The 25012-nt window shown below is 56.7% G+C and overlaps 6 protein-coding genes across 7 annotated transcripts; 3 read left to right on the top strand and 3 right to left on the bottom strand.

Moving 5' to 3' along the window:
- The first annotated feature begins 26 nt into the window (after positions 1-26).
- Positions 27-1365, top strand: PV09_09045 (uncharacterized protein). The gene is made up of 2 exons (XM_016363036.1): positions 27-277; positions 528-1365. Exons 1-2 carry the CDS (start codon positions 137-139, stop codon positions 1065-1067), a joined length of 681 nt encoding a protein of 226 aa, XP_016209147.1. The 5' UTR covers positions 27-136; the 3' UTR covers positions 1068-1365.
- Positions 1366-1550: 185 nt separating this feature from the next.
- Positions 1551-3433, bottom strand: PV09_09044 (uncharacterized protein; the record flags this gene model as incomplete). Its single annotated transcript, XM_016363035.1, has 4 exons — positions 1551-1846; positions 1930-2752; positions 2816-3306; positions 3403-3433. 4 exons carry the CDS (start codon positions 3431-3433, stop codon positions 1551-1553), a joined length of 1641 nt encoding a protein of 546 aa, XP_016209146.1.
- Positions 3434-3872: 439 nt separating this feature from the next.
- Positions 3873-5481, bottom strand: PV09_09043 (uncharacterized protein; the record flags this gene model as incomplete). The annotated part of the gene is made up of 3 exons (XM_016363034.1): positions 3873-4363; positions 4446-5070; positions 5158-5481. The coding sequence occupies 3 exons, from the start codon at positions 5479-5481 to the stop codon at positions 3873-3875; spliced, it is 1440 nt and encodes a 479-aa protein (XP_016209145.1).
- A 472-nt stretch (positions 5482-5953) lies between these two features.
- PV09_09042 (uncharacterized protein) lies at positions 5954-8858 on the bottom strand. The gene is made up of 5 exons (XM_016363033.1): positions 8316-8858; positions 7904-8134; positions 7548-7759; positions 7329-7475; positions 5954-7181 (listed from the first exon to the last, which is right to left on the bottom strand). The coding sequence occupies exons 1-5, from the start codon at positions 8586-8588 to the stop codon at positions 6122-6124; spliced, it is 1923 nt and encodes a 640-aa protein (XP_016209144.1). The 5' UTR covers positions 8589-8858; the 3' UTR covers positions 5954-6121.
- A 6002-nt stretch (positions 8859-14860) lies between these two features.
- On the top strand, positions 14861-21170 carry PV09_09041. Of its 2 annotated transcripts, none has more exons than XM_016363032.1 (2): positions 14861-15097; positions 15547-21170. In XM_016363032.1, the coding sequence occupies exon 2, from the start codon at positions 15931-15933 to the stop codon at positions 20353-20355; it is 4425 nt and encodes a 1474-aa protein (XP_016209143.1). In that variant the 5' UTR covers positions 14861-15097; positions 15547-15930; the 3' UTR covers positions 20356-21170. The 2 variants fall into 2 exon arrangements, with proteins under 2 accessions (XP_016209143.1, XP_016209142.1); XM_016363031.1 differs by having other exon boundaries at positions 15151-21170.
- Positions 21171-21451: 281 nt separating this feature from the next.
- PV09_09040 (uncharacterized protein) lies at positions 21452-24501 on the top strand. The gene is made up of 4 exons (XM_016363030.1): positions 21452-22125; positions 22217-23473; positions 23557-23716; positions 23821-24501. Exons 1-4 carry the CDS (start codon positions 21952-21954, stop codon positions 24015-24017), a joined length of 1788 nt encoding a protein of 595 aa, XP_016209141.1. The 5' UTR covers positions 21452-21951; the 3' UTR covers positions 24018-24501.
- Positions 24502-25012: the final 511 nt, after the last annotated feature.

Below are 25012 nucleotides of genomic sequence, written 5' to 3'. Positions count from 1 at the left end.
ACACATCGGCGGCCTCTCGGTGCAGTCCGAGAACTCTCAACACCATAAACCTTCCGGGCTTGATACCAAAGTCCGCCAAGCCAGCTATAGAATTCGCCAGGGCCATTAGCGCTCCGACGAGAGCATCTTTGCAAAGATGGACATTCGGGTGATGAAAGTGTCCGACATTCCGCACGTTCAGCAAGCCAACATCACAAATCTGCCTGAGAACTACTTCTGCAAATATTACATGTATCATGCCTTGACCTGGCCACAGCTAAGCTATGTTGCAGTGGATGTGAGTAGAGTTCATCGTTTGACGAGCATCTTATATTTTCCCTTTTATTCCACCCACTTCGTACTCCCTGGGTTTATTTCCCTTCAGATCTCTTTTCCCTCCCCCCCCTTCAATACATCATCCGCTGTCACCTGTCCGTCTTTCCCATCGTGGCCAACCATCTGGAAAATGCGAATTTTTCCAACACCGGTGCCATGCCGATTTTTGGAGCCACGTGCTGACGACTGAATCTTTTTTCCGCCTCGAAAAGGTCTCAAGACCACAGAAGACCCCGTACGATCCGCCCAAGATCGTAGGGTACGTGCTGGCCAAGATGGAGGAGGAGCCTTCGGACGGGATTCCCCACGGCCACATCACCTCTCTGTCCGTGATGCGCACACACAGACGCCTGGGTCTCGCCGAGAAGCTGATGCGCCAGTCTCAGCGCGCCATGGCCGAAGTGTACGGCGCCCACTACGTGTCCCTGCACGTGCGTGTGAGCAACGTGGCCGCTCTGCACCTGTACCGCGACACGCTGGGCTTCACCGTCGACAAGACGGAGGCAAAGTACTATGCGGACGGCGAAGACGCGTACAGCATGCGCATGGACCTGTCGGATCTGCGGTTGCCGGAGGGGGACGGCGACGAGGACGAGGGCGAGGCCGTCGGGAGCGAGGGAAAGAAGGAGGGCGGCGAGAAGGAGAAGAAGGGAGAGAAGAAGCAGGCCTTCAAGATAGGGAGGGGCTTGGGGGTCGGTGATTTGGTCGAGAAGAACGAAAGTTCCGGAAAGGAGGCCGCAAAGGCGTCGTGAGATTTTTAAATTTATTTTTTTTCCTTCTTCCCTCTCTCTCCCCATCTCCGTCTCTGTCTCCCTGTACTATTATAATGCCGAGCACGAACAAGGCGGCCGACAGATGGACGAAAGAAGAATAAGGAGAGGAACCGAAGAAAGAAGCCAAAACAAAAAAAAAAAAACAAGAACAAGTTTGGGGCACGGGTAACCTTGCTTGAAGGCGCGCTCTTGCGGACGCAGCATTAGTGCCTCGGATCATAGATTCTAAGAAGAAGAAGAATAAGAAGAAAAATAAATTAGAGAGACGTCTTGCATGTGGTGAATTTATGAGAGATCCGTACTCGTACAAAGCTGTGACAAAGATGTAATTAGGACGTTGAAGTATGCGATTTCTCTCCTCGCCTTTTGCTCCCGATGATGATGCATGCACCGAATTTCCACAGTCGGCGTTTGTCTCCGTTCAAAAATGTCCTCTTTTTTTTGTCTTTTCCTATTCGCCCGCTAGGACTTCTCGCTCTCTCTCCTGCTTAGCTCCGTCGCCGTGCTCGGTCTTCGCAGGTTCTCCGCTGTCCCAGAGGCTTGGCCCTCCTGCGCCTCTCTCTCCAAGAATTCGCTCCACAGTTCGGCCAGGCTTTCCTTGCTCGCCGGCGTTGCGTTGTCGAGCTGCGTGCTTAGGCTGGGGGTGCTGGGCGTGCGTCTGAACGGGCTCGACGGAATCCTCAACGTCGACGAGGAAGTAGATGATGATGATGATGCGCCACCGCCGGGGCGAGCGAGTCCGGCCTGTTCCTTTTGTTCTGCGCACACATCAGCATGAGAAACCTACCGGGCCAGGGCGGGAAAGAAGGGCGGAAAGAAAAAATGAAGTGTCGGCACGTACCATCCGACCAAGCCAGCAGATGGGCTATCAACTGAAGCACCTGGAACTTCTTCGGGTCGCTTCGGTCCATGGCCAAAAACTGAAGCAGGTGGTTCGTGACGAGCTGCCTGTCGACGGTGTCGCCCGGCTTGCTTTTCTTCAAGAACCGCAAGGCCTTGGTAAGGTGCTCGTTGAGCGTGACGGCCTCGTGCTTCAATTTTCCAATGAGGAGGTTCTTCTCCCTGATCTCCTGCTGCAATGGGCGCAGCTTCTCGAGCTCGCCCTCCGTCTGCTCCAGCGCGGCCTTGGCCGACGACGCCTCGTCGACGGCTGCGTCCAGCTGCTTTCTCAACGCGTCCAGCTGCGTCTGCGAACTTTCGACCAGCTCACGAAGCTCCTTTTTCCGCGCGTCCTGGATCTCTTTCAGAGCCCTTTGCAAGCCTTCCACAGCTTGACTCTGCGTGTCCCTCTCCGCGGCGGCCCTCTCGTACGCTTCTCTCTGAACGGCAATCTCCTCCTCCAAATCGCTCACACGGTCTTCGAGGTTCTTGCGCATGATGCGCTCCTCGTTGGCAAGATCCTCCCACTCCTTCATGGCCTGCGCAGCCGTCTCGAATTCTTCACGCGCTATGGCCTCCCTCTGGATGAGCTCGTCGCGTTCCTTGACCCAGTTCTGCTGCGAGAGGTTGACGCGTCCACGGAGATCGTTGATTTCCCGCGCCTGATTTGAGTGCTCCGCGGTAAGCCGGCTGATCTCGGACTGAAGGGACTCATTGTTAGCCTTGAGAGTGGCGTTGAGCTCTTGGAGGGATTCAATCTCGGTGCGCTGTTGCGTGATTTCCGCCTATTTCAGAAAATGTGTCAGCATCGCGTTCGCAAAGGGCTGCTCGGCTTCTGTCTGCCGTACCGAATACTCCTTCAGTCGCTCGCCCAAGGTGGTGCGAATCGTAGTAACCCTCTCCCTCAGGTCCTCGTACTTGGACTCGGCCTCCTCCCTGCCAGACTGGGTCTCTTCCAGCTGCTCCTTGATTTCCCGTACCTCCTCTTCGTGCTTGGCCGTCAACGCCTCCAAAGACTTTCGCAGTTCCGACACCTCCTCGCGTAGAGCGTCTCTCTCTTTTGCCAGCGCCGCCAGCCTCTCCGAAGTGTCCTTGCCGACCCCATTGACTTGGGCTGACGACTCCACGCCTCCTGCGTGGCTCTTGCTATCCTCCTTCGCGCTTACTTCCGGCTCGCCGGGCGTTTCTGGCTCCGGGTCCTCGTCTCCATCGTCCTCGTTGTCCGCAGCCTCTTTTGCGCCATTGCTCGCCACTGCATCACCGTTTGCTTCGCCCTTCGCGCCAGAATTGTTCTTCTTCTTGTTCTTCTTCTTTTTGGACTTGGTCGCTGCCGACGAAGCTGCGACTCATCCGTCAGCGAATCCGCAAAACCTCGCACACCAAAATTCGGGAGAGAACTAGGGAGACGGGCGAGTGAAGGGCGTGTAATACTCACCTAGCGGATCTGCGACAGCCTGCGCGGACATGATTAATGGCTACCTGTGCAACTTGATCGCCGCGGCATGAAGACAGATCGGGAGGCACAGGTCAATTCTTTTCGTGGATTATTGGGAATGCGTCGTCAGCTCCTTGGTTTCATGCCACCTTGCAGCCGCGCCAAGCCTCACGACGCCGCTCCCGCATCGTCAGTTGGCATTACCATTCCAAATTTGGAAACATGAAGCCACCGGATCGTATTCGAAATATAGGTATCACGCTTGCAACACTACTGCTACTACTACTACTAATACTACTGTAATAACGGCTTGATGTATTGAACTGCCGCTGGTTTCTCGTGTCTCTACAGAAGGGCCACAAGAGTCTTGGCAGGCCTGCAAGTTCGATTCCTGGCCTTGTGACGCTTGTGTCAAGATTTAGCGAGGATTTTTTTTCCCTTTCGCTCCTCCATGGAACTGCTTCTCAAGCTCACTCTGTAAAGCTCGTCGGGCCGTTGAACACCAGGCCTTCCTGCTTGCACAGCTCCCCTACCCTCACAGCTCGTCTCCTCGCGTCGATGTACACCATGAATTCTGTGTACGTCTTCGGCATTACTCGTATGTCCCTGTCTACGAAGAAACTGAAGTTGAACTGCCCCGTTGGCTTCGCCTCTCCATGCTCCACGTTTCGCACTTTGCTATCTACTCTGACCATGACGCGGGTTCGGCCTGAACCGTCTGCGGGCCCGTCAGGAGTGATGTCGTTGGGGCCGTCTACGGCTGGCGGATCTGTGTACGCTACTGTTGCGGTCAGGTAAAGAACGGAGCCTACAGGTACGGGGTTCTGGAAGGTGGACGGGTCGAGGGAGATGAACGTGGGACGTGTGTGAGAGAAGGAGGCGGCACAGCAGAAGGCCAGCTCGAAGGTCTGCTTGAGCAAGAAGCCTCCAAAGATCATGAACTGGTGGCGGTTGCGATACTCTGTTGACACGGCGGACGGTCACATGTTAGCTTTTGCGAGTAGAGACTTTGACACCTTTGTGGGGAGAGGCGGAGCACTCACGCGGCTGCATGATGGCGGCTGTCTTCAGCACCGTCTGCTCCATCGGAATCACGTTGTCTGGTTTCCTTTGAGGGTCGCTTGGATCGTGCCACTGAATCTGCTTCTGCCACAGCGAATGAATAAGGTCGCTTTCCTCGTCGTTGGGCGTATGCTTCAGCAAGGACATCTTTCCCAGCTCCTTCTTACGCCTCGAGTTCGCCTCTCCCGCAGCGAACAGCCTCTTCTCCTCGTCCGTCTCGACGATGAGCGGATTGATTGGCACGGGTTTCTTCGTCACGGGGTCTAGCGAGACCATGCTGCACGTGCAACTGATCATCACGTCCTCTTTCTTGGGCTTCTCACCAGGCTTGGGAGCTTTGGCTACTTGGAGGGAGATCTCCATGCTACTGCGACCGGTCCAATTCACCTGCCCGCTGAGCTCGAGATCGCATATCTCCTTGAGCGGGTTGATGATGGTGATGCGGTCAAAGGCCGCGGTGACGGTCGTTACGTCTGGTCCCGTGTGCTTGTACGCCACGACGCCCGACAGAGCGTCGAGGTCCATGAACAGAGTTCCCAGCCTGATTTGCCCAGACGAGTTCAGGTACGTGTCTCCGAGCCACTTGTCTTGGGCCAGCGGTAGAACCTGGACGGCAAAAGAATGAGCACTTTACGCAACAAGATTTTGCAAAAAGTCGACGGGGGGAGGCGGCTAGTGAGCGACAACACGTACGACACTGTGATAACTGTCCGTCATCCGCTTCGGCGTCAACTTCCTCTCCGCCGTCGCATTCGTCGTCCCACCCACGCCTTTTCCCTCGCTGGCTGCCCGTTGTCTTTGCAGCGCCTCAATCCACGGTTCGGCCACGCGCTCATTCGTCAATTCGCGAAATACTCCATCCGTGCTCCTGCTGCTCGACACCGAGAACTGCCTCGCCACGGAACCCCATTTCGCGGTCCTCCTTGCGACATGCCGGCTCCAGGCAGTCGACAATACCGTATCGGAAGCCGCGCCGCAAGGTGAGCAGCGGAAACGAATCGGAAACCGTGGCGGCATGTCGGGCCTTTGGTGGGGAGGGGGGGGGTGGGTTTGATGTTGTTTTTTTTTTTTTTTTTTTTTTTTTTTTTTTTTGTTCACCGCCCTCCGGCGCACAGCACTGGACACGCACCACAAGGTGTCACGTTTCGACCTCGCCACGTGTATATGTGTGGGTTTTCTGAAGTTCGTTGAGCCGCCAACGGTTTGTGTTGTTGAACGTGTGATCTGCCTGCAGATTTCCAACCGTCGGGTTGTGGACCCTTGTCATATGAAGCGCATCAGCAAAAACGCCGGATCGATCCGCCTCTTCCTGCAGCCACGATGGCGAGCATGTTCAAAAAAATATTAAAAGATGATGTCTGGCGGCTCACCGCCACACCATCAATTGGAGTATTCAAGATTTATTGAGCGCGCCACGACTTCCTATTGGATGAGCAGCTTTGGTGTAACATGCGAACGATGACTGTCTCGCGTATGACCACAAATCTGGAGCACCAGGACGAATGAGGCAAGGCTACAGCCTTGAGGGACAACGCCGCCCTGACATCGCGTGTGTGTGTATGTGCGTGTGGACTGGTTGTCTATTTTTGTTTCTCTTTTCTTTATACCGTTTTTTTGCGACCAAGAGCGGATGAGTAAAAAAAAATAATATACAATTTTAGGTGGCGTCAACGGGCCGAAATCGATCTGCAGCGTCGTAACCAGCTGGGGCAAGACAGTATACGACTACATCACCCTGCCTCCTCCAATCGTCGTGCCAATGCGTGTTGAAGAACCTCTTGCATTCCTGATATGGGCTTGTGGCAAGCCAATCATGCATTTGTGGCACCAATTGCTCAAAGAACACGAGAAACTGCGGCCAAGGTCGGTTGCGGCCCGTAACGTGACCGTTCACTGTCCGCTCACTATGGTTTGCTATCTTTCTGGCTTGTTCGAGCAAGCTGAAGCCGTTGTTCAGCTGCTTCAGATCCTCCATGTTTGTCTCCAGCCACCCGGTGACGTCCTCGTAAAAGACATCGGCTTCGTCGGTGTAATTTGCTCTCTCCTGAGGCGGCATGTTCACGGGGGGCTCGCACGTCAACGCCCATGCGTCAATGTTACGGTAGACTAGGTGACTCCGCCACGGAGTGCTGTGGCATGGCATAAGCAACGCAGCTGTGGTGAGTGCATTGTCTGACCGGGATTGGTGCTGTTCTCGCAAGAAGTGCATGACCTCGATGACGCCGCGTTGGTGGGTCCGAGAAACGTACTGTATCACAAAGAAATGGAGTGAAAGAATGACCCCAAGGATGAAACCTTTCCATATGGACGCTCTGCGCGTGAACGTCGAGACCGAAGTGCCACCTATGATATGCAGGCACGGCAAAAGGGGGTACACGAAGCGAGCCTCTTTGTGCGCAATCAAACTCATCAAGAAGACGACCGCAAAGATGGTCCACGTGAGGATAGGCAACACGATCGTCTCCAGAGAATACGACGCGGACCCTCGGTTGCTGAGGGTGATGGAAGCACTTCTGTAAAGGCCAAAGAGCACAAATGGGATCAGGCCCATCAACAAGAGCGGCAGTCCCTCGGTCAGGTAGTAATCAGGGCGATGCCTACCGTAGAAAACAGCTAGATCTTGATAGATGTTGAACGTCAAGAAGCGCAAGGGCGGAAAAGTGAAGAACCCGTAGAAGGACCGATCGGCAATGGCGCTGAAAAGAGCCACTGCCGTCCTAGGTACCAGAGGTCAGTGTCCTCGTCCTTTTGCTGGCGACAAGTACATGCCAGCGGCAAGCGGACGTCACACGACAAGAGAAGCGTGGTGACACGGCGTCTGCTCGAACCAAGAATGGGGCATCGAAAAGGGACAAAAGACGTACCCATTGACAACAGCCTTCACGATCAGCTCGTAGCGACGTCGACTCGAAACCTTCGACAGGGTCTGTAGGGCAATTGGTATCCACACGAGCACATTTGTCGGTCGAAGAATGGATGCCACGGCCGCGAGAAGCAGCGACAGGCCCGGCCTAACGCGAAAGAGGCTGTCGTCAGCGGCTGGTCCGTGAGGAAGGAGAAGTGCAGGACGCTCAGATGCTGACCTTGAACGATCTTCGTCGACGCGGGATGATGCGACGGACGGTCTCGACGTCCGGGACGGATTTGGACTTTTCAGCTCGTCGTTGCGAGCCGGAAGCATCCAATCCCAGGGCCAGCAATATAACGCTGCCGCGGTAAGAGAGGCTTCGAGCGAGTTCGACAGCGTCCTGGTCGAGCAGAACCACTGCCACGGACTCAGAGTACTGACTGCAAGCTGCCGGATTAGGAAGAGCCAATGTTAGCCTGCGACGTGGATGCGTAGATTAAGGGCATTGAGAGGAAGAGGGGGGGGGGGGGGGGTGTTTAACCCGCGTTGCGCAGATTGAGGAAAAAAAAACAAAATATAGGATGGTCATACAATGGTCCAAGCTGCTCGACTGGTTGACCCAAAGATTCTTCGTCCAAGTCGCCACGTGAAGAAGTCCAGGCTGGCGGCGGAGACGGCCTGCACAACCCTAGGCGCGACGAGCAAGACGGCCGCTTCTGAGGCGGGCGTGAGGTCGAGGAAGGCGGAGAGCAGAGCAGCGGCTCGGTACACGGCCGCGAACAGGACGGGATGAAGCGAGGATCTCAACTGGTGCCGCCATTCCTGCAAAAGGCGCACCCAGGTGCGCGCTGGTTAGCCCCCTTGTGCTCTCTCTGCTCGGGTGCGTCTTCGGTATCCAATGACAGCGAGCCCGGTTCTCAAAGTCCAGGTATGCTGTATCAGAATGCCGTGTCTCTCGCTCCTTTCTCTACCCTCTTCGATGCGGGCTCGAGGTTGCACTCACCCAGGTGATCCAAGCGCCACTATGCGGGCCGAAAGCGAGTTGCCATGCTGGCTCCAACGACTGGTAGTACTCGTCGGGAACGAAGAAGGTCCGCAGCGTCAGCGCGTTCACGACCCGCAGCGCCAGTAGGACGAGGAGCACGTGCAGCGTCGACACGGACGAGGTGCGTCGACGCGCGCGTTGGTCATGAGCTTGACGACCAAGCCGTCGTTTCGGCCCGGACGCAGACGGTGACGATCGTGACGATGACGAGGAGGCGCTGCCAGATGCCATGGACCGGTGGACAGAAGCTCAGGTGCGACTGATCGGCAGAAGCAAAACCGCGTGAACCTGCAACGGGGAGCGCGAGAGCGAGAGAGAGAGAGAGATGGGGGCCGACGAAACAAACGCGATGTCGGCTAGACTGGAACAAAGAGGCAAGCAGGCCACAAACATTGGGACGAATGAACAAAAGAGAGATGCCTTTTTTTCCTTTCTTTTTTTGGCCCGGGGTCAAGATTGTTTGCAGCGGGCCGAAGCGAGCCAAAGAGCGAGAGTAGGACGGAAACCTTGGATTCTTCGAGGCTTGAACAGGTTTGTGCCTTGAAACGAGGTTGCATGCGCAACCCGTGACGGCGTGGCTAGACCGGTCTGCTGTAGGGATGCTCGAGAAAAGAGGAAAAATAAAGAACAGAAATTAAAAAAATCCACTCAATGCAAGTCGTATCAATACAACGCTCCTCCCAGAACTCCGTGTATTTTGCATTTGCGAACACTTCGCGCGTCCAACAAGGCTTTGCTTGCACGGATTACATAACACGCGATGCGGCTGGTGGAGTGAGCCCACCAAGTTTGCACGCAATAGAGTGGACGTTTGTGAACCCGATCGAGCGACCTTCTTTGGCTGTCGCGGTTTGATCCACGGGCAGGCAGCATTTACTTTTGCTTGAACGAGCAAAAGATCATGGGTAGGCAGAAGAACCATTGGGCCGAGTGAGATCGCGCCCGACAAGGAACGCAACTAGATCGATCGGGATATGATTCTCAGTGCCAATCAGCGCTTCGAAACGTCACAGGAAAACCAAAGGTAGGTGTTCGCAGAACCAGGCCTTGACGTCTGGCTATGTGTGTTGCTCGTGTCGAAAACAATCGTGGCATGATCAACATGTGGTCGAGACGGAGCGTGTTGAGTGTCTTAAGAAACGACTGTCCGACCACCGTTCTATCCTGGTCTACACGAAGACAAGCTACCTGAAGCAGCGAAGATGAAGGTTTCTACTGGTGCAAACGCAGGCCTTTAGTAGCCCGGGCTCTTTTCGCGATTCGCATGTTTGAACGAAATCACACCTTCAGCTGACAGGCTGGGAGGAAGCCCGAGCGGGTGCCAACGGTCTGAAAATCTAGTGCGAGAAAGGACCGCGCTCGGGATGCTGTAACTGCATTCACAAACAGGCCTTGTGTAGCCGGATGCGACGCCAGTCGTGTCTACAACGCAGCTTCGTAACGCTGGTTCTGGAGGTCGTCAAAGCGTCGCGGCTGTGGACTGGCGAAGCACACATTCACGCACACGATGGTAGGGGGCTAGCGCATAGGAACGGATGCACGAGTATGAAGAAAACGACACGTGATGGAGGGACTTTAGGGAGCAGCCCTGATTCTGCACGGGGTACGTCTCCGAAGGCAAGGCGAGAGGGGACTCAGGTCTGTTTCGAAGACGTCCTAGCTGTCGTTCTGGCCACGACCGTTCCCAACGTCTCTGCTCTTCACCGTACGGGCAGAAAAGAAAGGCCTCTCTGGCTGGTATCCTCCGCCAGCACGTCGTGCTTTCCAATGCTGGCATGAAAGTCCCCTTGATGGAGCATTACGTCGGGTCTCTCTCACCGCCGGCGGGTCACACGCTGGCACGAAAGAAGCGGCTTTTGTCTGCTGTGCGGTGGCAGAGTGCGAACGGTTGTGTCGTGGAAGCTCGCGTTGGCATCCGTGTGGAGACAGATGCACTTCCATCGGAGATCACACACATGCGAGAAAGGGATTTTGGCTAGAAGACAAAGGCCGGGCTGGTTGAGGTTCCACGAGGCGTCTGTGTGCCAAAACAGACATCCTTCCGATCGACACGTTCGGTTGCGGTCCTGGATGCGACGCTCGCGCAGAGGACGATTGGAGCGACCATTGAGAGCACGCAACGGAGACGGATCCTGACTGGGCGGAGCAGAACGAATTGGATGGGGGAAGGCGAGGGAATCGTGGCTGGCGAGAGCAAGGCCAGCGGTGGCTGGACGGGGCCCTGGTGACGTAAAGGATCGTGAGAAATGAACAGTCGGTTCTTCTGGCGAACTTCAAGCCCGGTGCACGAAGGGGCGGCCGTCATACTGTCTGGCCCCACCGCAAAACGTATCCGGCCCATCTTCTCAAGCAGAGGTGCGCTCGTGAAGCAGCTAAGGATGAACCATGATCGTCAGATGCTAGCATTGTGCAGGACAGCTGGTCAAAGAACGCTCACTACTGAGTCGCGAGCTAGACGACAGAGACGGTGCAAGCTAGCATCGTGAATCTGCGGGCTTGGATCAAGCCAATGTTGGCTTCTGAGAATGCGGAGCCAGCAGGGTAAAATGTGAGAAGAAAAAAAAACTTCGCTTAGCTTCAGGGCCGGCTTTGTTCGTTTGTTCGTTCTAATGTCCGAGATAGGCGCAAGGTCTGGGGCCTTGTCTCGGGCCAGGCTATGGGGAAAACTCTGAGGCCAAAATAGAGCCAAGTAGGAGAGAGTAGTAAGCGGCGAGAATCTCGGCGACGGTTAACGCGAAACGCGTCCCGAGGAAGATTCAAGTGCGCTTCAGCACGGAGCGGCAGCCAGGGCTCGCCAAAGAAACAGAAAGAAGGGCTTTCGAATCCTTTCCCATCTGGCTGTCGGCTGTAGCTCCTCTTCGTCTCTCTCTCACTCTCTACCTCTCGTGCCAGACGGCGGTAAGATTTGCAATTTCGTTCGTGGCAAGCGATTTAGACTCCATCGTGGGCCTCGGAAGAGCTAGCCGGATCCCTCGGACCCTGTGCGACGGGCAGACCGCAAACAAATGACCTCGTGCGTGGACAGACGACGACGTGATTGGCCTGCACAAATCATCGTGGACTGCCTGTTGTGGCATGGCGTCTTTTAGGCGCGTCCAGACCATGGTGTTGAGGAGAAAGATGGCAGCGAAGCGAGCGCTCCTGCATGAAACATCCTAGACCCGTGCATGTGTGCTCGTGCGTGTACATGTGCCAGCAAAGGGAAAAAAAAAAATCAAAAGCCAGCAGACGTGTCTGTTGCCCGCGTCGAGCGTCGAAAAGTGCGCGTTGGAATGTGTCTACGTCGGCGTGTTCATGCGTACGAGGAGAAAGTGGTTTGCGACCTGTCCCCTGTCTGTTGGCATTGTCTCGGGCCGACATGTCTCAGCCCCAGAAGCAGCCTTGAGCCGATCTCCATCAGCACCATCAGCGCCCTCAACATCATTATCATCGTCCTTTTTGCCATCGCTGTCGTTATTTGTTTGCCGTCGCTCGACCGCAGAGACGGAAACAAGCCAGCTGCGGCGGAGAGCAGCACGGGGGAAGACTGCCAGCGTTTCCCAAAGAGCACTAGCGAATTGTGGGAGCGTGACGGCTTCCCGAGCCCTTGCTTGCATGCTCGCATCGCTGAAGAAACACGAAACGGGAGATCTGGAATAACAATGCAGGCTGCATCGTACGGCCCAGATGCAGGCAGGCATGGCGGGAAAACAAGGACGGACTGCCAAGCTGCCACTAGAGAAGAGGAGGGGGGGGGGATGAACGACAACGCCGTCTTGTGAGCGCTAGCGGCCGTTTTTTATTTTTCGCATAGATGGCGTACATGAACAATACACGAAACGAAAAGAAAAACAAAATAAGCAGTGGTGGCAGTACAAGTAGCAGTAGTGATGGTGGTGGGTAATGCGGCAGAAGCAAAGTGCAAAATCTGGGGTCGTTCGACGATTGCACAAAACAGACCCCGCTCTCTCGCTCTCTCAGCACGTCTGGTCCTGGCTGAGCCACAAGCGACCGCGTCCGAAAAAAGAGAGCGAAGCATGCTTCTGATCTGCCCTTGGGCCTGAGCCTGAGCCCGAGCCTGCGCCTGATGAATGCCCGGGAGGGAGCGCGAGGTGTGGGCACGTCCCAAAGGACGCTCTCGTCAATCGGGCAAGCACCCTTTCTTGGATGGGGAGGCGAGGAGGTGAGAAGGGAAAGATGGATTTTCGCTGCCTTTCTCTTTTTTATTTTTTTTTTAAAAAAAAATTGAATAGATAAAAGACACGACAACAGGTCGGCGTGCTCCTTGCCGTCATCCTCGAAGTCAATCATTTGTGCCAAGCGGGCGGGTGGTGCAGCGCTTGCAGCGGCTCTTCCCTCCAAGCCTGGCCCAGCGCTCGGCTGCAAGGAAGCCGTACAGTTTGTAGCTGCGTACGGCTTCGGCCACGACTATGACGACGACAATGAACGCTCGCTGCTACTACGAAAACGACTACCGTGCGCACGCTTGTTCTCCTCGACGAAGGCCGGAGGGTGGAGCCCAGTCATGCCCGTCCAGCCTGCTGGGACCGGCGCCTGAGATGATTTGTGGTGGGGATTTTTCACTTGATTCTCAGATTTTCTGGCTCTTTCGCTCGTGGCTCTATCACGGCGTCCGCCCCATCCCCCAAGCGTCCTGGGGTTCCCTGCGATCGTAGGGCATATGCCCGTCATTTCTTTTTGAGGCAAAGGCCATGCGTAGCGGGCAAATGAGCGAGTTGGGAGTGAAGGAGGTATTGAGTGTGAGTGTATGTGTGGGTGTGGGTGTGGGTGTGGATGCTTGTGTATGTGTGTGTGTGTGCGTGTGTGGTGCCGGGGTGACTTGCACTTTTCGAACCACTTCGGACTGCAAAGGCGGGAGCCACACGAAACAAACACGATGCAATCAGCGATGAAAAGGGAACGCCCCGCCTTCGCGATCCCCACCCGGTTCAGGTGTGAGAGCTGGGCGCCATGTGAGAGGAATCAAAGCAAAGGGGCCGTGAAGATCAGGCCTGTTCATTGCCAGGCCGCTGCTCGCGTTGGCCCGAACTGGAGCTTGCCGGGCTGCGACACCACCTTTTTTGGGCGTTCAGCTCAGCCCAAAAACGGGCGTCGAGACATTCCAGAAGCGCGCGTGCCTCTGCAGGACCGGGGAGGGAGCGAGGCAAGAGAGCGTGAGGGAGCGCGAGAGAGCGCGAGAGAGCGTGAGAGAGCGTGAGAGAGCGTGAGAGAGCGTGAGACAGCGTGAGACAGCGTGAGACAGCGGCAGGGAGGGCATGGAACGACACAGAAAGCGCAGCGGTCATCATGGACCAAAAGGTGAGGGAAAAGGACATCGGTGGAGACGGCCAGATGGGGGCTGGTTGGGCGTGGGGCACAGCACAAGTACAGTGGTATAGCAAGCGAGTGCGTACGGGATCTGCTCGGTGGTGTGCTGGGAGGTGGTACCGGGCCGCGGACGAGGTTGCTTGTACGGTATCAAAGCCTGAAACACGTACATGTGTATGTCTCGACGGGGCTGTGCGTAGTCATCGTAATGATTGCCGCCGGTAACAAACGGCGCTGGTGGCGGTGGTATTGGTGGGGAACAGCACGTCCAGGAGACGCCTGAAGCTGCGGCAGCGGAACATGTGCAAGTACCGCAGGACCGTACGGGAGGTACAGTAGCAGGATGCAGCGGTAGCACAGTCCGTACAGAAGAGCCCAGGACAGACAGCGCTGGCGGGGCGGGCATGGAGAGGTTGCGCTAGCAGCAACGCCAGCAGCAGCAGAGATGGAGAAGCGAACATGGCTGGATCCGTTCCTGCGGGTTTGCATGCAGCCAGACGCATCCGTCGTCAAATCATCGCGCAGGCGAGCCAAGAGACGGGCGCTGTCGTGCGCACGCTTATGCTGGCGCTGGCGCTGGCTCTGAGTCCAGCCAGGCCGCCAGTTCGTTGGCCGGCGCTGTGGTTGTTCTGTCCGTTGACGGACGGAGCTGGGCCTGCTGCGCTGCTGTGCTGGTTCTCTTTCCTCAGCGTGCGCGTGCGTGTGCGGGTGCGGATGCGAGTGTACTTGTATAAGCCGTCTGGATCGTCGTCGCAGTCTTGTTAGGCCCGTTGCTGGTGTGCGTCCACCCCATCATCTCATATCGTCTCGTCGCCAGATCGGCCAACAGCCACTGCTTCTGTTCTTCGTCTTCCACTGTTTTCCATCCCCGTCGGTTTGCTTTCCTTCCTTTGCTGCTGCTTACAGTCTCGTCTGCGGTGCCGACAGCATCCTCCTCGTTGTTTTCCCAACCTCTGGCTTTCCATCTTCCTCCCGGCTGCCCCCATCCATCCTCTCTCTGGGCAACCTCTGTTTCAGCCCTGCCTGTCCGCCTCTACGTTGCTGCCCAGCGTTTGCTCATTCTCGAGTCCGGCTCAACCGCTGGACTCCTTGCACACGGCTGGCACCGCGGGAGCGTAGCAGCCTCATCACCCTCGTTCACATCCTTGTCCTCCTCCTCCTCCTCCTCCTCCTCCTCCTCCTCCTCCTCCTCCTCTGCTTCTTCTTCATATCCACCTGCGCCTGCTCCTCGTCCTCGCGACGGCCAGCGAGAGGCGCCTCGGCCGGGCAAAGCACGCAGCCAAAGCACGCAGCCATCGCCAAGCGTGACCCGTCATTCGCATCTCCCGTCTCGCCCGTCCTGAAAACAGCCATCATTGTGACGACAGCACAGCACATGTATATTTGACGGGGCCTGCATAAGTTCCCCCCCAGCAGAGCGAAAGTCAGCGAATGTGAGTCTTCGACCCCTCCCCTGGCCCGTGTTCGCTCCCGTTCATGTGGCAAGCCAATCTTATCGTTTGCTGGCCTGACCCACCTTCGCCCATCCCGCTGCCGTTGAATCGCTGATCGGCCAACCGTCCAAAGCCCAATAATTCAACCAACGAACTTACCGCGACCTCGCCTGCTGCTGCTACTACTACTACTACTACCACCGACGACCCATACTGGCTTGCCCCATTCTCTCCATCCCGCTGCTTCTGTCTTGCACAACCCACTCTGCTGCCCCTTTGATCCTCCTCTACCGTACTTCAACCGCCCGCTGTGTCACTCTCCTCTCCACCGCCACCACCAACACTCTCGTCATCGTTTCGCCCACCCATCCGGCAACCACCTCATCCCCCCGCTACCTTCACGTTTGCCACCCGCCCTGCTGCGCGCTGCTTCTCTGACTGGCATCAAGAACATCGGGACACTGCAATCACTGGCTGGTTGCCGCGCCGTTCATCCCGCTCTCCTCGTCCTTGCCCGCCGCACGAACCTCAACGGACCTGGGTCTGTCCCATGGTTGACTGCGGCCGCGACCTCTGAGCGCAATTCTCTCTCGCCGCGAAGAAATGATACTCGACCCTCAACGTCCGGTTCCGTGAACGTTCAACCACGGTCCGCCCTCGATGGCGGCACCAGCATAGCATCTGCTTAGGACAGCTGCCCTGGAGTCTCTCGCGACCGTCGCTGAAGCATCCTTCTCGCCATTCTCCCTACTCCTCTTCCTCTTCATCTTCCTCCTCCTCCTTCTCTCCTCTCCTTGCGAACTCGACTGCCAGCTCAAAGCTCCACCCTGGCCATGAACGGCGGACCATCGGGGCCAGATCTGGTCTCCGACGAGGCCGTTGCCGGTGCGGCTCGTCAACAGACACCAGACCCATGCTTGCATGCTGCTACGGGCGTCGAGACCCCGCGCGCTGAAGATGAGGGCGTGGCCGCCATCGGCGTTGGCGATGCTGGACACGCCCCTGTCACCACGCCGACTTCGCTGCACCATTCATCGACGTTGTCACCGGAGTCGTCCTCCCCGCTGGTGCAGCAACCGCAGAAGACCGTCTCGGCCGGCGACGACAGCTATTTTGCCCCGCGGCCAATGCGCAGCGTCTCGACCCAGCTGGTTATTCCAGAAGAGGAGGAGCTGTACGTGTCGCCAAATCTGCATCAGCCGTCGCTGCTGGCTCAGTCGCCCTCCGCCCTCAAGTCGGTCCGGGCCAGCACCGCCTTGACCCCCGAGAACGTCGTTGTAGCGTCAGAGCATTTGCAGGAACGACCGGGCATTCAGCGTGAATACTCTACCGCATCGAGCATCAGTAACGCCAGCACCATTCGTGGCCACGACGCTGCCTCACACCCTCCGCTCACCCAGTCGAGGAGCAGAGAGCCTATTTCATACCCAAATCAGGCCTATTCGGCCCTTCAGAACCAGTACCACCCGCATCCCTCCTCCCCTCACTTTCTTCAATCACGCAGCGGTCATCCCTTATCGTACGCTGCGTACATTTCGCAGTCGGAAACGGGATCGCCCGCCCCGAACGACGTTCGAAGCACTGCGCATTCCGCATCTCAGCCGCCGTCCACCGCCAGCAGCCCCGGTCTGTTCACCCCGAAGGGACACGCGCAGCGCCCGCCCATTGCCCACACCGAGACCGTCGATGGCACGTACGCCAGCCCCTACCTTCACCACACGCACAGGCAGATGCCAAAGGAGACGCATCTCGCCGAGATCGACTTCGATCCCATTTCAGGACGCAAGGTCATCAACCAGTATGAGGTCATTGACGAGCTCGGCCGTGGCGTGCATGGCAAGGTCAAGCTCGGCCGCAACCTAAACGACGGCACCTTCGTGGCCATCAAGATCGTCGAGCGATACTCGAAACGCAAGCGGCTGGGCAAGAACAACAATCACGAGGCCAAGATCAAAAAGGAGATTGCCATACTCAAAAAGGCACGCCACCCCAACATCGTCGGCCTGCTCGAGGTCATCGATGACCCCATGAGCAAGAAGGTCTACATCGTTCTCGAGCACGTCGAGATGGGCGAGGTTGCCTGGCGCACAGAGGGCGCCCCGGAGATCTGCTTCATAGAATACAGACGGAATCAGCGCGAGCGCGCCGGCGATTACGACCGCGAAGCCGCGCGACTAGAGGACGAGCACCTGCTAGAGGAGGCGAAGAGGCACATAGACAAACGCGACCGTCGCAAATGGAAGAAGATAAAGCAGGCCCGCCTCAGCGGCGGCGAAGCCCCGACCTGGAGTCTCGAGTATGCCGACGACGAGGACGACGAGTACTCGAACGGCAACATGTCGCGCACCCCGTCGGCCACCACGTCTTTGAGCAACGCTGCGAAGCACGCGTACAACGACCACAATTATCCGCGCCCCGACCAGACCGTCATTCATTACGAGGATGCCTCGCTGAGCCATCACAACCGCAAGGATTCCGATTATCACCTGAGTGACCACGGCAACTCCGACCGAGTCAACGCATCCAGCCTCGAGGGCACCATGTACGGCGCGTATGACGAGTCGCTGCGTGGCCGCACGCCGTCTGTGGCGGGTAGCCTCTCGTCCGCCGGCTACGAGAGGGATCTCATCGAGCAGATCCCGGAGAACTTCAGGTACGTGCCCTTGATGACGCTCGGCGAGGCACGGCGAGCCTTTCGAGACACCGTGCTCGGCCTCGAGTACCTACACTACCAAGGCGTCGTCCACCGGGACATCAAGCCCGCCAACCTTCTGCAGGCCGCGAGCGGGCACATCAAAATTTCAGACTTTGGTGTCTCGTACCTGGGTAAGGAGAAGTCAGAGCCTTTTCCCAACGGCGACGAGGCGTCCGAGTACGAAGGTCAGGACAACGATGCAGCCGTTGAGCTGGCCAAGACGGTGGGGACGCCAGCTTTCTACGCACCGGAACTCTGCCAGACCGACTGCGACCCGGGCGCGGACGCCCCGCCCGTGACGCAGCAGATTGACATTTGGGCCCTCGGCGTGACGCTGTACTGCCTCATCTATGGCCGCGTCCCTTTCTACGACGAAAACACGTTCTATCTCATGCGGATGATCGCGGAAGAGGAACCGTACATTCCCCGCCAACGCCTAAAAGCTGTCGACACGCAGGCCAACTCACGGCCGTCTTCGCACGGTCGAACGTGGTCTCAACAGGCAGCCTCCCACAAGCGTCTGCCAAACGAGTTGGTCTACGAAGATGTTGACGATGAGTTGTTGGATCTTTTGAAACGCATGCTGACCAAGGATCCGCGCAAGCGTATCACGTTGAACGAGATCAAGCACCACGGCTGGCTGGTGCGAGACATTCAGGACAAGGTTCGCTGGCTCGACGAGACCGATCCCAACAACTTTACCGCGGGCAGGCGCATCGAGATCTCGAAGGAGGATGTCGACGTCGCAGTCGTTCCCCTTACCATCGTCGAGCGGGCCAAGTCGGTCGCGCGGAAGGTTGGCGAGGTGTTTGGCATCGCGTCGAAGAAGTCGTCCTCGTCACGTCGGCGAGCCGAGAGCGCTGCCACCAACGCCTCCGATCGCAGTAACCCGGCCTCTGCCGCGAGCAGCAGCAGCACCATCTCGCAAGACGCGCGTCGCCAGCGAGAACTGCGTCGGTCCAGCCTCAAGCCTTCGGACGAAGTGCTTATGTCGGCGTTCAACAAGCCCGCCACGCCGTTTGGCGAGCATCCGTTGTCCCAGAGCGTGACTGCAAGTCCGGAACCGCGTGAACGGGTCGAATTTTTTCCCGGTCCCGACTCCGGTCCGGACTCGCCAATGTCGACCATCTCGCACCCGCTTCAGGCAAAGCCAAAGCAGCCAGCGGCGACCGCTGCCGCCGTCGCCGCCAGACCTAATGCGCCCGACCGAGCACAGTCAAGCATATCGGCGACAGGCTCGATTCGCACGATTCGTCCGGGCGACCTGGGTCTCGGCACAGGAGCGACGACGCTTCCTGCGTTGCCCAGCACGCCGATGGAGCCTCACTCCTCGTCGAGTCTTGGGGGCATCTTCGGCGGGGCCAAGCAGAAGCTGCTGTCCACCGTGAGAAATGCGAGGGATCGAAGCGTTGGCAGACACGGACGCGCTTCGCCTGTCGAACGCACCGGCAGCGTTGGTGCTGACCCCCACGCTCAAGCGAGCCTTGCTATCAGCGACGCGGTAGCTGCCGGCCACGTCACCGCCTCGTCCCAGCTGCTCGAGGATTCTACGACCGCGAGCTCTGTCACGAGTGCCGTCTCCTCCCGCGCGGCCTCGGTCTCGTCGAACATGCACCTGGCCCCGAGTGCAGCCTCGGAGGGTGACCTGTCGCGAAATTCGTCGTTGTCGTCGATATCATCTCGTCGACGAGGTCGCGCACGGACGGACACTTCGTCTGCGCGTCCTCACTCTACCTATCTTCCTTTGCTTGGCGACTCTGCCTCCGACTACAGAGATCATCACCCCGCATCCACCGCACCCTCAGACGCCGCCGATCCTCTGTTTGTTAGAGCAAAGGAGCAGCAGATTCGTCGCCGGCTACAAGAATCACAGCAAAGACCAGCCTCATCGCTGGGTCATGCGACCAAAGCGTCTACAGCTAGTGCGGACTGTCCTCCGTCTCCCGATGACATGGCTGCATGGAAAAAGGAGGAACAGCAAGCGCACAAGCAGCAGGACTCCTACTTTGGGACGGTCGAGCCGCTCCCTGAGGCTGCTCATCCTCAGCTGGCTTCGAGCTCCTCGGAGGACCACTTCACGGGCATGTCACAGTCAACGTCGAATCCGTCGATACCGTCGGTTGCCTCTGCGGATTCTTCTGTACGCACGGACGAAGGCACTTATTTCCCAAGCCACACACCCGGTGACCGCAAGGCGTCTGACCGATCCGAGGAGCTTTTCATGTCTGATGACCAGCGTGCAATCTACTCCCGTCAGATCCATCACGAAGACTTTGCGTACGATGGTGACGGCGACGCCGCTATCGAGAGCGGGTCTGATGACGACTCGGACGACTCCTTCGTCGAGATGACCAGACACAGGAGCAGAACGCAGGGGTTAACGAGGAGCGAAAGCATCAGTAATGGTGAACTAGCGCTCCATCGAGCACGCAGGGCCACCGGCGAGAATCAAAGTATCAAGAGCGCACGGTCTGGGAGCAGCAACACGATGAAGAAGGTTCGCTCGCGAAACGACACCGAAGACGAAGCTGAACGACAGAGGCCAATGAGTGCCGTGCATTAGACTACCATGTTCGCACGACATGGTTTCATGTTCGATGAGGATCTGACGAAATGCAATATACCCCACACGAAGTATCTACGCTCTACCTACCGAACGCTATCATTCCATCACAAAGCATCACCACCTATCTACCTGTATATGTCTCCGAAATTTTCGCGCGCGCGCAGGATCAAGCTCATTCAGATCAAAATCTTAGGCGGAACGGGCTTGTGGGAAAAAAAAAAGAGGCGTCTTCACTTCTTCTTGTACTAAATGCATCATCCATGTAGATCAACTTCGCCACTACCACAGATGATCTGGAACCACAAAAAATTACAACTATATGGGCGCGCGCGCTTTTAGCAAGGCGGGAAACGGATTGCTCTTGATGTGTAATTTTTTTTCTTCCTCTACAGATTGCTTTCTTAGGGATTGTAATGCATGGAGGCTTCTTCGTTGTGGCGCTCACATACATTTCTAAAATACGCCCGTATGATCTGTCCATTTGTTTACAACACCTTGTTTTTTTTGGTGTTGAAAGACCCCATCCTCATTTGGTGCGTGTGTGTAGTGCTTTTCGTGCTCTGCTTTCCCACCGATTCTTCTTTACCCACCTTTGGGCTGTGCACTTTACTCGCAACCAGGCATTTTGAAGGCCGTTCATGATTTTACGGGATACCTCTGCTGCTGGAGGGGGGGAAGGGAGAGTCGCATTTTGAGCCCGGCGTGGGCAATCAGGTATAGACTATGGCTCGTGTATATTCCGCCGGCTGCCTTGCTGGTGTTTTTCCTTTTATAGGGTTGACTGATAAATCGAAATATGAAGCCGATTGAACACATTCGCGGAGCCGATCCGACATTTCCCCTTTTTATTGGAGGGGGGAGGGGTTTTTTTTTTTCGTTTTCTTTCTCCCTTCGTCGTGTGGAGGTGCAGCTTTTCGTTTGGATCGGGGAGATAAAGCAAAGGCAGGGTGGAGTCTGCGTTCCGTCCGCGAACGTACTTTTTGTTTCAAAAAAAACCTTGCCACGATTTCCGTGCGGGGGCGGCCGTTTTTAGAAGGGGAACCTCTGGCGGACTCCAGATCCGGACTACGTTCCGCCGCTCTGGACCCGTGTTTGCACGAGCGCACGACGGAGCGCTTGTCCCAGACTCTTGTTTTATTTTTATTTTTTTGGGAGGCGGCCTGGAGAAGAGACTTTCAGCCGTGAGCGTTGCCGTGCCATGGCCCCCATGCGTGCGGGCATCGCGATGGGTGAAAATCGAACAGTCTCCAGGGAACGTCAGCAATAAAAACAAAATGAGGTCGGAAATCTTCCGCGAGTGCCATCCAGCATATAATCCTTTGACGTTTTCGGGCAGGCCTCGAAGGACTCACAATGAGCGGTGCCTTTCAGAGAGCGTCGTATTCTTTTTAAACAAGCCGGAGATACAGTTGAAAGACCACAAGGAGAGCTTTTGGACGTAAAAGGTCAACCAGCGCGATCACAGTCCTACTAGGACCCTTTCCCCGCGTTTTATATTCACCCTCGTCCTGAGAGACGTTGAAGTAGCGAAGAGAGAAAGAAAAAAAAAAAGGACCTCGTTCAGGAAGCCCAGCAGAGGCTGAAGACATACCGATGGAATCGACGGGGCCCGTAAGAACCGACGTCTTGATTTCCGGCAGCGGCAGCGCTGGCCTCTGCGCGGCGCTGTGGCTGGCGCGACTCAAGATTCCGTACGTCGTTCTCGAGAAGAGAGACGGCCCTTTGAAGATTGGACAGGCGGATGGAGTTCAGTGCCGAACAGTAGAGGTTGGTGCCAAGATTTCGTACTGCCCGCAAGCGCATCTCCCCACTCGTTCAACTGCTGCGTACTCACTCTTTGTGCTTCGTCTTTGGGCAGGTCTTCGAAAGCTTCGACTTGGACGGCGAGTTGGTCAAGACCGCGTACTGGGTCACCGAAGTGTGCTTCTGGAGCGCCGATGACAGTCAGACGAGCGGGCATGGCTCAGGAGACCGCATAATGCGGACAGGACGCACCGCCGACGTGCCGCCGGGACTTAGTCACAAGCCGCACGTCATCATGAATCAGGCCCACCTGAACAAGCTGATGCTCGGCGACATGGAGAAGCACGGTGGTCGCAACGTGGACTACAACCTCGCCGTGAAAAGCGTCGAGATGGACGGGTCCGAGCCGGAGTACCCCGTCCGCGTGGTGGCGGAGCGTGACGGGAAGGAAGTCGAATACAGGGCCAAGTACGTGCTCGGCTGCGACGGGGCGCACAGCGCGGTGCGAAAGTCACTTGGCTACAGGATGATCGGCGACACGACGGACGCCGTCTGGGGCGTCATGGACATCTTTGCCGACACAGACTTCCCCGACATACGGAAGAAGTGCGTGATCCGGTCCAAGGCTGGGAATCTCCTCATCATCCCGCGCGAGGGCGACTACATGGTGCGCTTCTACCTGGAGCTCCAGCCGGGCACGCAAGCGAAGCAGGTCAAGCTCGAGGACCTGCAGGTGACGGCGAAGAAGATCCTGAGCCAGTACAGGCTCGAGATCAGACACACGTTCTGGTGGTCGGCGTACTCGATCGGCCAGCGCCTGGCCGAGTATTTCTCAAAGGACAACCGCATCTTCCTCATGGGCGACGCTTGCCACACGCACTCGCCCAAGGCCGGCCAGGGCATGAACCTCAGCCTTCAGGACGGCTACAACATGGGCTGGAAGCTGGCTCACGTGCTTCGGGGCGTCTGCTCCGCCGACCTCCTGAGGACGTACAATCTCGAGCGCGAGAAGACGGCCAGGGACCTGATCGACTTTGACCGCGAGCTGACGGGCCTGTTCAAGTCCGCTCACGACAAGGGCATCAAGGACGCGGCGCTGCAGTTCAGCGAGCACTTCAAGAAGTCGCTGCGCTACACGGCCGGCTTGACGACCACGTACGAGGATTCGAGCATCACAAACGCGGCTGGCAGCGCGCCCACGCTCGCGAAGAACGTGACGGTGGGGATGCGACTGCCGAGCGCGCAGGTCGTGCGCTTGAGCGATGCAAAGGCGGTGCCGCTGGCCAAGCTGCTGCAATCGAACGGACGGTGGCGTGTCGTGGTATTTGCCGGCAATCCCTTGGTCGCCGACATGCTTTCAAGGCTCGAGAGAGTAAGAGCACCTTTTTTTTCTCTGCAAAAGAGGGGGGAGGGGGGAGAAAGGTTTTGACCGCGCCCTGCTGACCGTTCGCCCAGTTCGCTTCCGAGCTCGCCTCCGCCGGCCACAGCCACGAGCTAGTTGAGCCCATTCTCGTGCTCAGCGGGTCGCGAACCGCCATCGACGACGCCGTGGTCGAGAAGAGAATTCAAGTTCCCGCCGTATTCAAGCCAAGGGAAGGCGAGTATTCGCTGGCCTGTAAGTGTGAAAGCGTTGGTGTCCAACGCCGACGTTTTTCCCCCCTCTCCTCAAGACACGCGACGCAACCCTTTTCCCTCCAAGATCCGCTAACGCGAAGACAGATCACCACAAAATCGTCGTCGACGACGAGAGCTACAACTACGGCCACGGCCACGCCTACGACTTCCTTGGCGTTGACCCAAGCAAAGGCGCCGTAGTCACCGTCCGGCCCGACCAGTACGTCTCCATGATCTCGAGCCTGGACGAGCCGGGACGCGTCGTGGATTTCTTCGCTGGCGTATTTCGGGCCGATAATTAGCCCGTCACCGTTGCGCCTGATGTCCGGGCCGGTCGGGTCAGCCTAAATGGAAGTGCTGGGTGGTGTTATTGCGTTCAGCGCCGGCGACGAGGGTGTGCCATGATGTAAAATATTAAAGAGCTCAAAAGGGAGACTGGACATGAGCGTGGATAGAGTCTTGGCTCAATTTTCGGTCGGAATACATTCGCGACGCGAGGTTGACGTTGATGATGGTAATGATGATGAAGCAGCATATACGCTGGCCGTCGTCGATCAATTCACGATTGTCTGTCTGTCTGAAAGGGAGGTTAAGCGACATATTCGTAACCGAGCTCGCCGCAGAGCTTATCCAGCGCTACTTCTATCCAAGCACATTCCCACCAGGTTTACGCCGTTCGATACGTGAGGTGCTTGCTCATTCTAGGAGAGGAAAGACCACAGCGGTCTATCAGCGTTGAATTTAGCATGTCAATTTTTTCCTAAAAAACTGATCTCTAGTTCCTGTCCGAACACCTCGTAAAGTGAGCGGCGAACGAGGCGACGTCTCTTGTCAGTTGTCACTCCCACTTCGACGTTTGGGCATCGATGAAAGGTCATTAGATCAGCAAACCGCTCATGACAACACACTGAATCGCGAAGTCTACACGAACCTTCTCACAAACGTATCATTGACGTTTCTCATTGTCTCCAAGGTTTTCAGACCAGAAAAACCAGCGCCGTAACGGCGCCGTTAGACTGCGATGCTGAACCCTCTTCTCACATCTACCTCACCTTCGTCCTCACTTTACCCTTCTCGCAGGACACACAATAACGATGGCTTTGCAACAATGGAAAAGCATTCACATACCAGCCACAATGGTTTCTTGTAGCAGATGACAATAGAACCACTTACCATGGCTTTTCTCGAAATCATAACGAAATGTAGCCTCTCTTCTATTTGCTTCTCTGTGTACTTCTTCTTTTTTTTTTTTTTTCTCTTGAACCGCTGCTCGACTGCTGTGCAGTCGCCTTTGATA

Source organism: Verruconis gallopava (genome assembly GCF_000836295.1).
Source record: "Verruconis gallopava strain CBS 43764 unplaced genomic scaffold supercont1.52, whole genome shotgun sequence".
Taxonomy (NCBI): Eukaryota; Fungi; Ascomycota; class Dothideomycetes; order Venturiales; family Sympoventuriaceae; genus Verruconis; species Verruconis gallopava.
Note: the sequence above shows the minus strand (reverse complement) of the source record. Positions and strands in the feature narration are given on the sequence as shown.

Excerpts from the sequence above, each read along its gene's own strand:
- PV09_09041 (XM_016363032.1), top strand. The coding sequence starts at position 15,931 with ATGAACGGCGGACCATCGGGGCCAGATCTGGTCTCCGACGAGGCCGTT.
- PV09_09045 (XM_016363036.1), top strand. The coding sequence starts at position 137 with ATGGACATTCGGGTGATGAAAGTGTCCGACATTCCGCACGTTCAGCAA. Across the intron at positions 278-527 it reads TAAGCTATGTTGCAGTGGAT|GTCTCAAGACCACAGAAGAC; the intron begins GTGAGTAGAGTT and ends CGCCTCGAAAAG.
- PV09_09040 (XM_016363030.1), top strand. The coding sequence starts at position 21,952 with ATGGAATCGACGGGGCCCGTAAGAACCGACGTCTTGATTTCCGGCAGC. Across the intron at positions 22,126-22,216 it reads TTCAGTGCCGAACAGTAGAG|GTCTTCGAAAGCTTCGACTT; the intron begins GTTGGTGCCAAG and ends GTCTTTGGGCAG. Across the intron at positions 23,717-23,820 it reads AGGCGAGTATTCGCTGGCCT|ATCACCACAAAATCGTCGTC; the intron begins GTAAGTGTGAAA and ends ACGCGAAGACAG.
- PV09_09042 (XM_016363033.1), bottom strand. The coding sequence starts at position 8,588 with ATGGCATCTGGCAGCGCCTCCTCGTCATCGTCACGATCGTCACCGTCT. Across the intron at positions 8,135-8,315 it reads GTGGCGCTTGGATCACCTGG|GAATGGCGGCACCAGTTGAG; the intron begins GTGAGTGCAACC and ends CGCCTTTTGCAG. Across the intron at positions 7,182-7,328 it reads GTGAAGGCTGTTGTCAATGG|GACGGCAGTGGCTCTTTTCA; the intron begins GTACGTCTTTTG and ends TCTGGTACCTAG.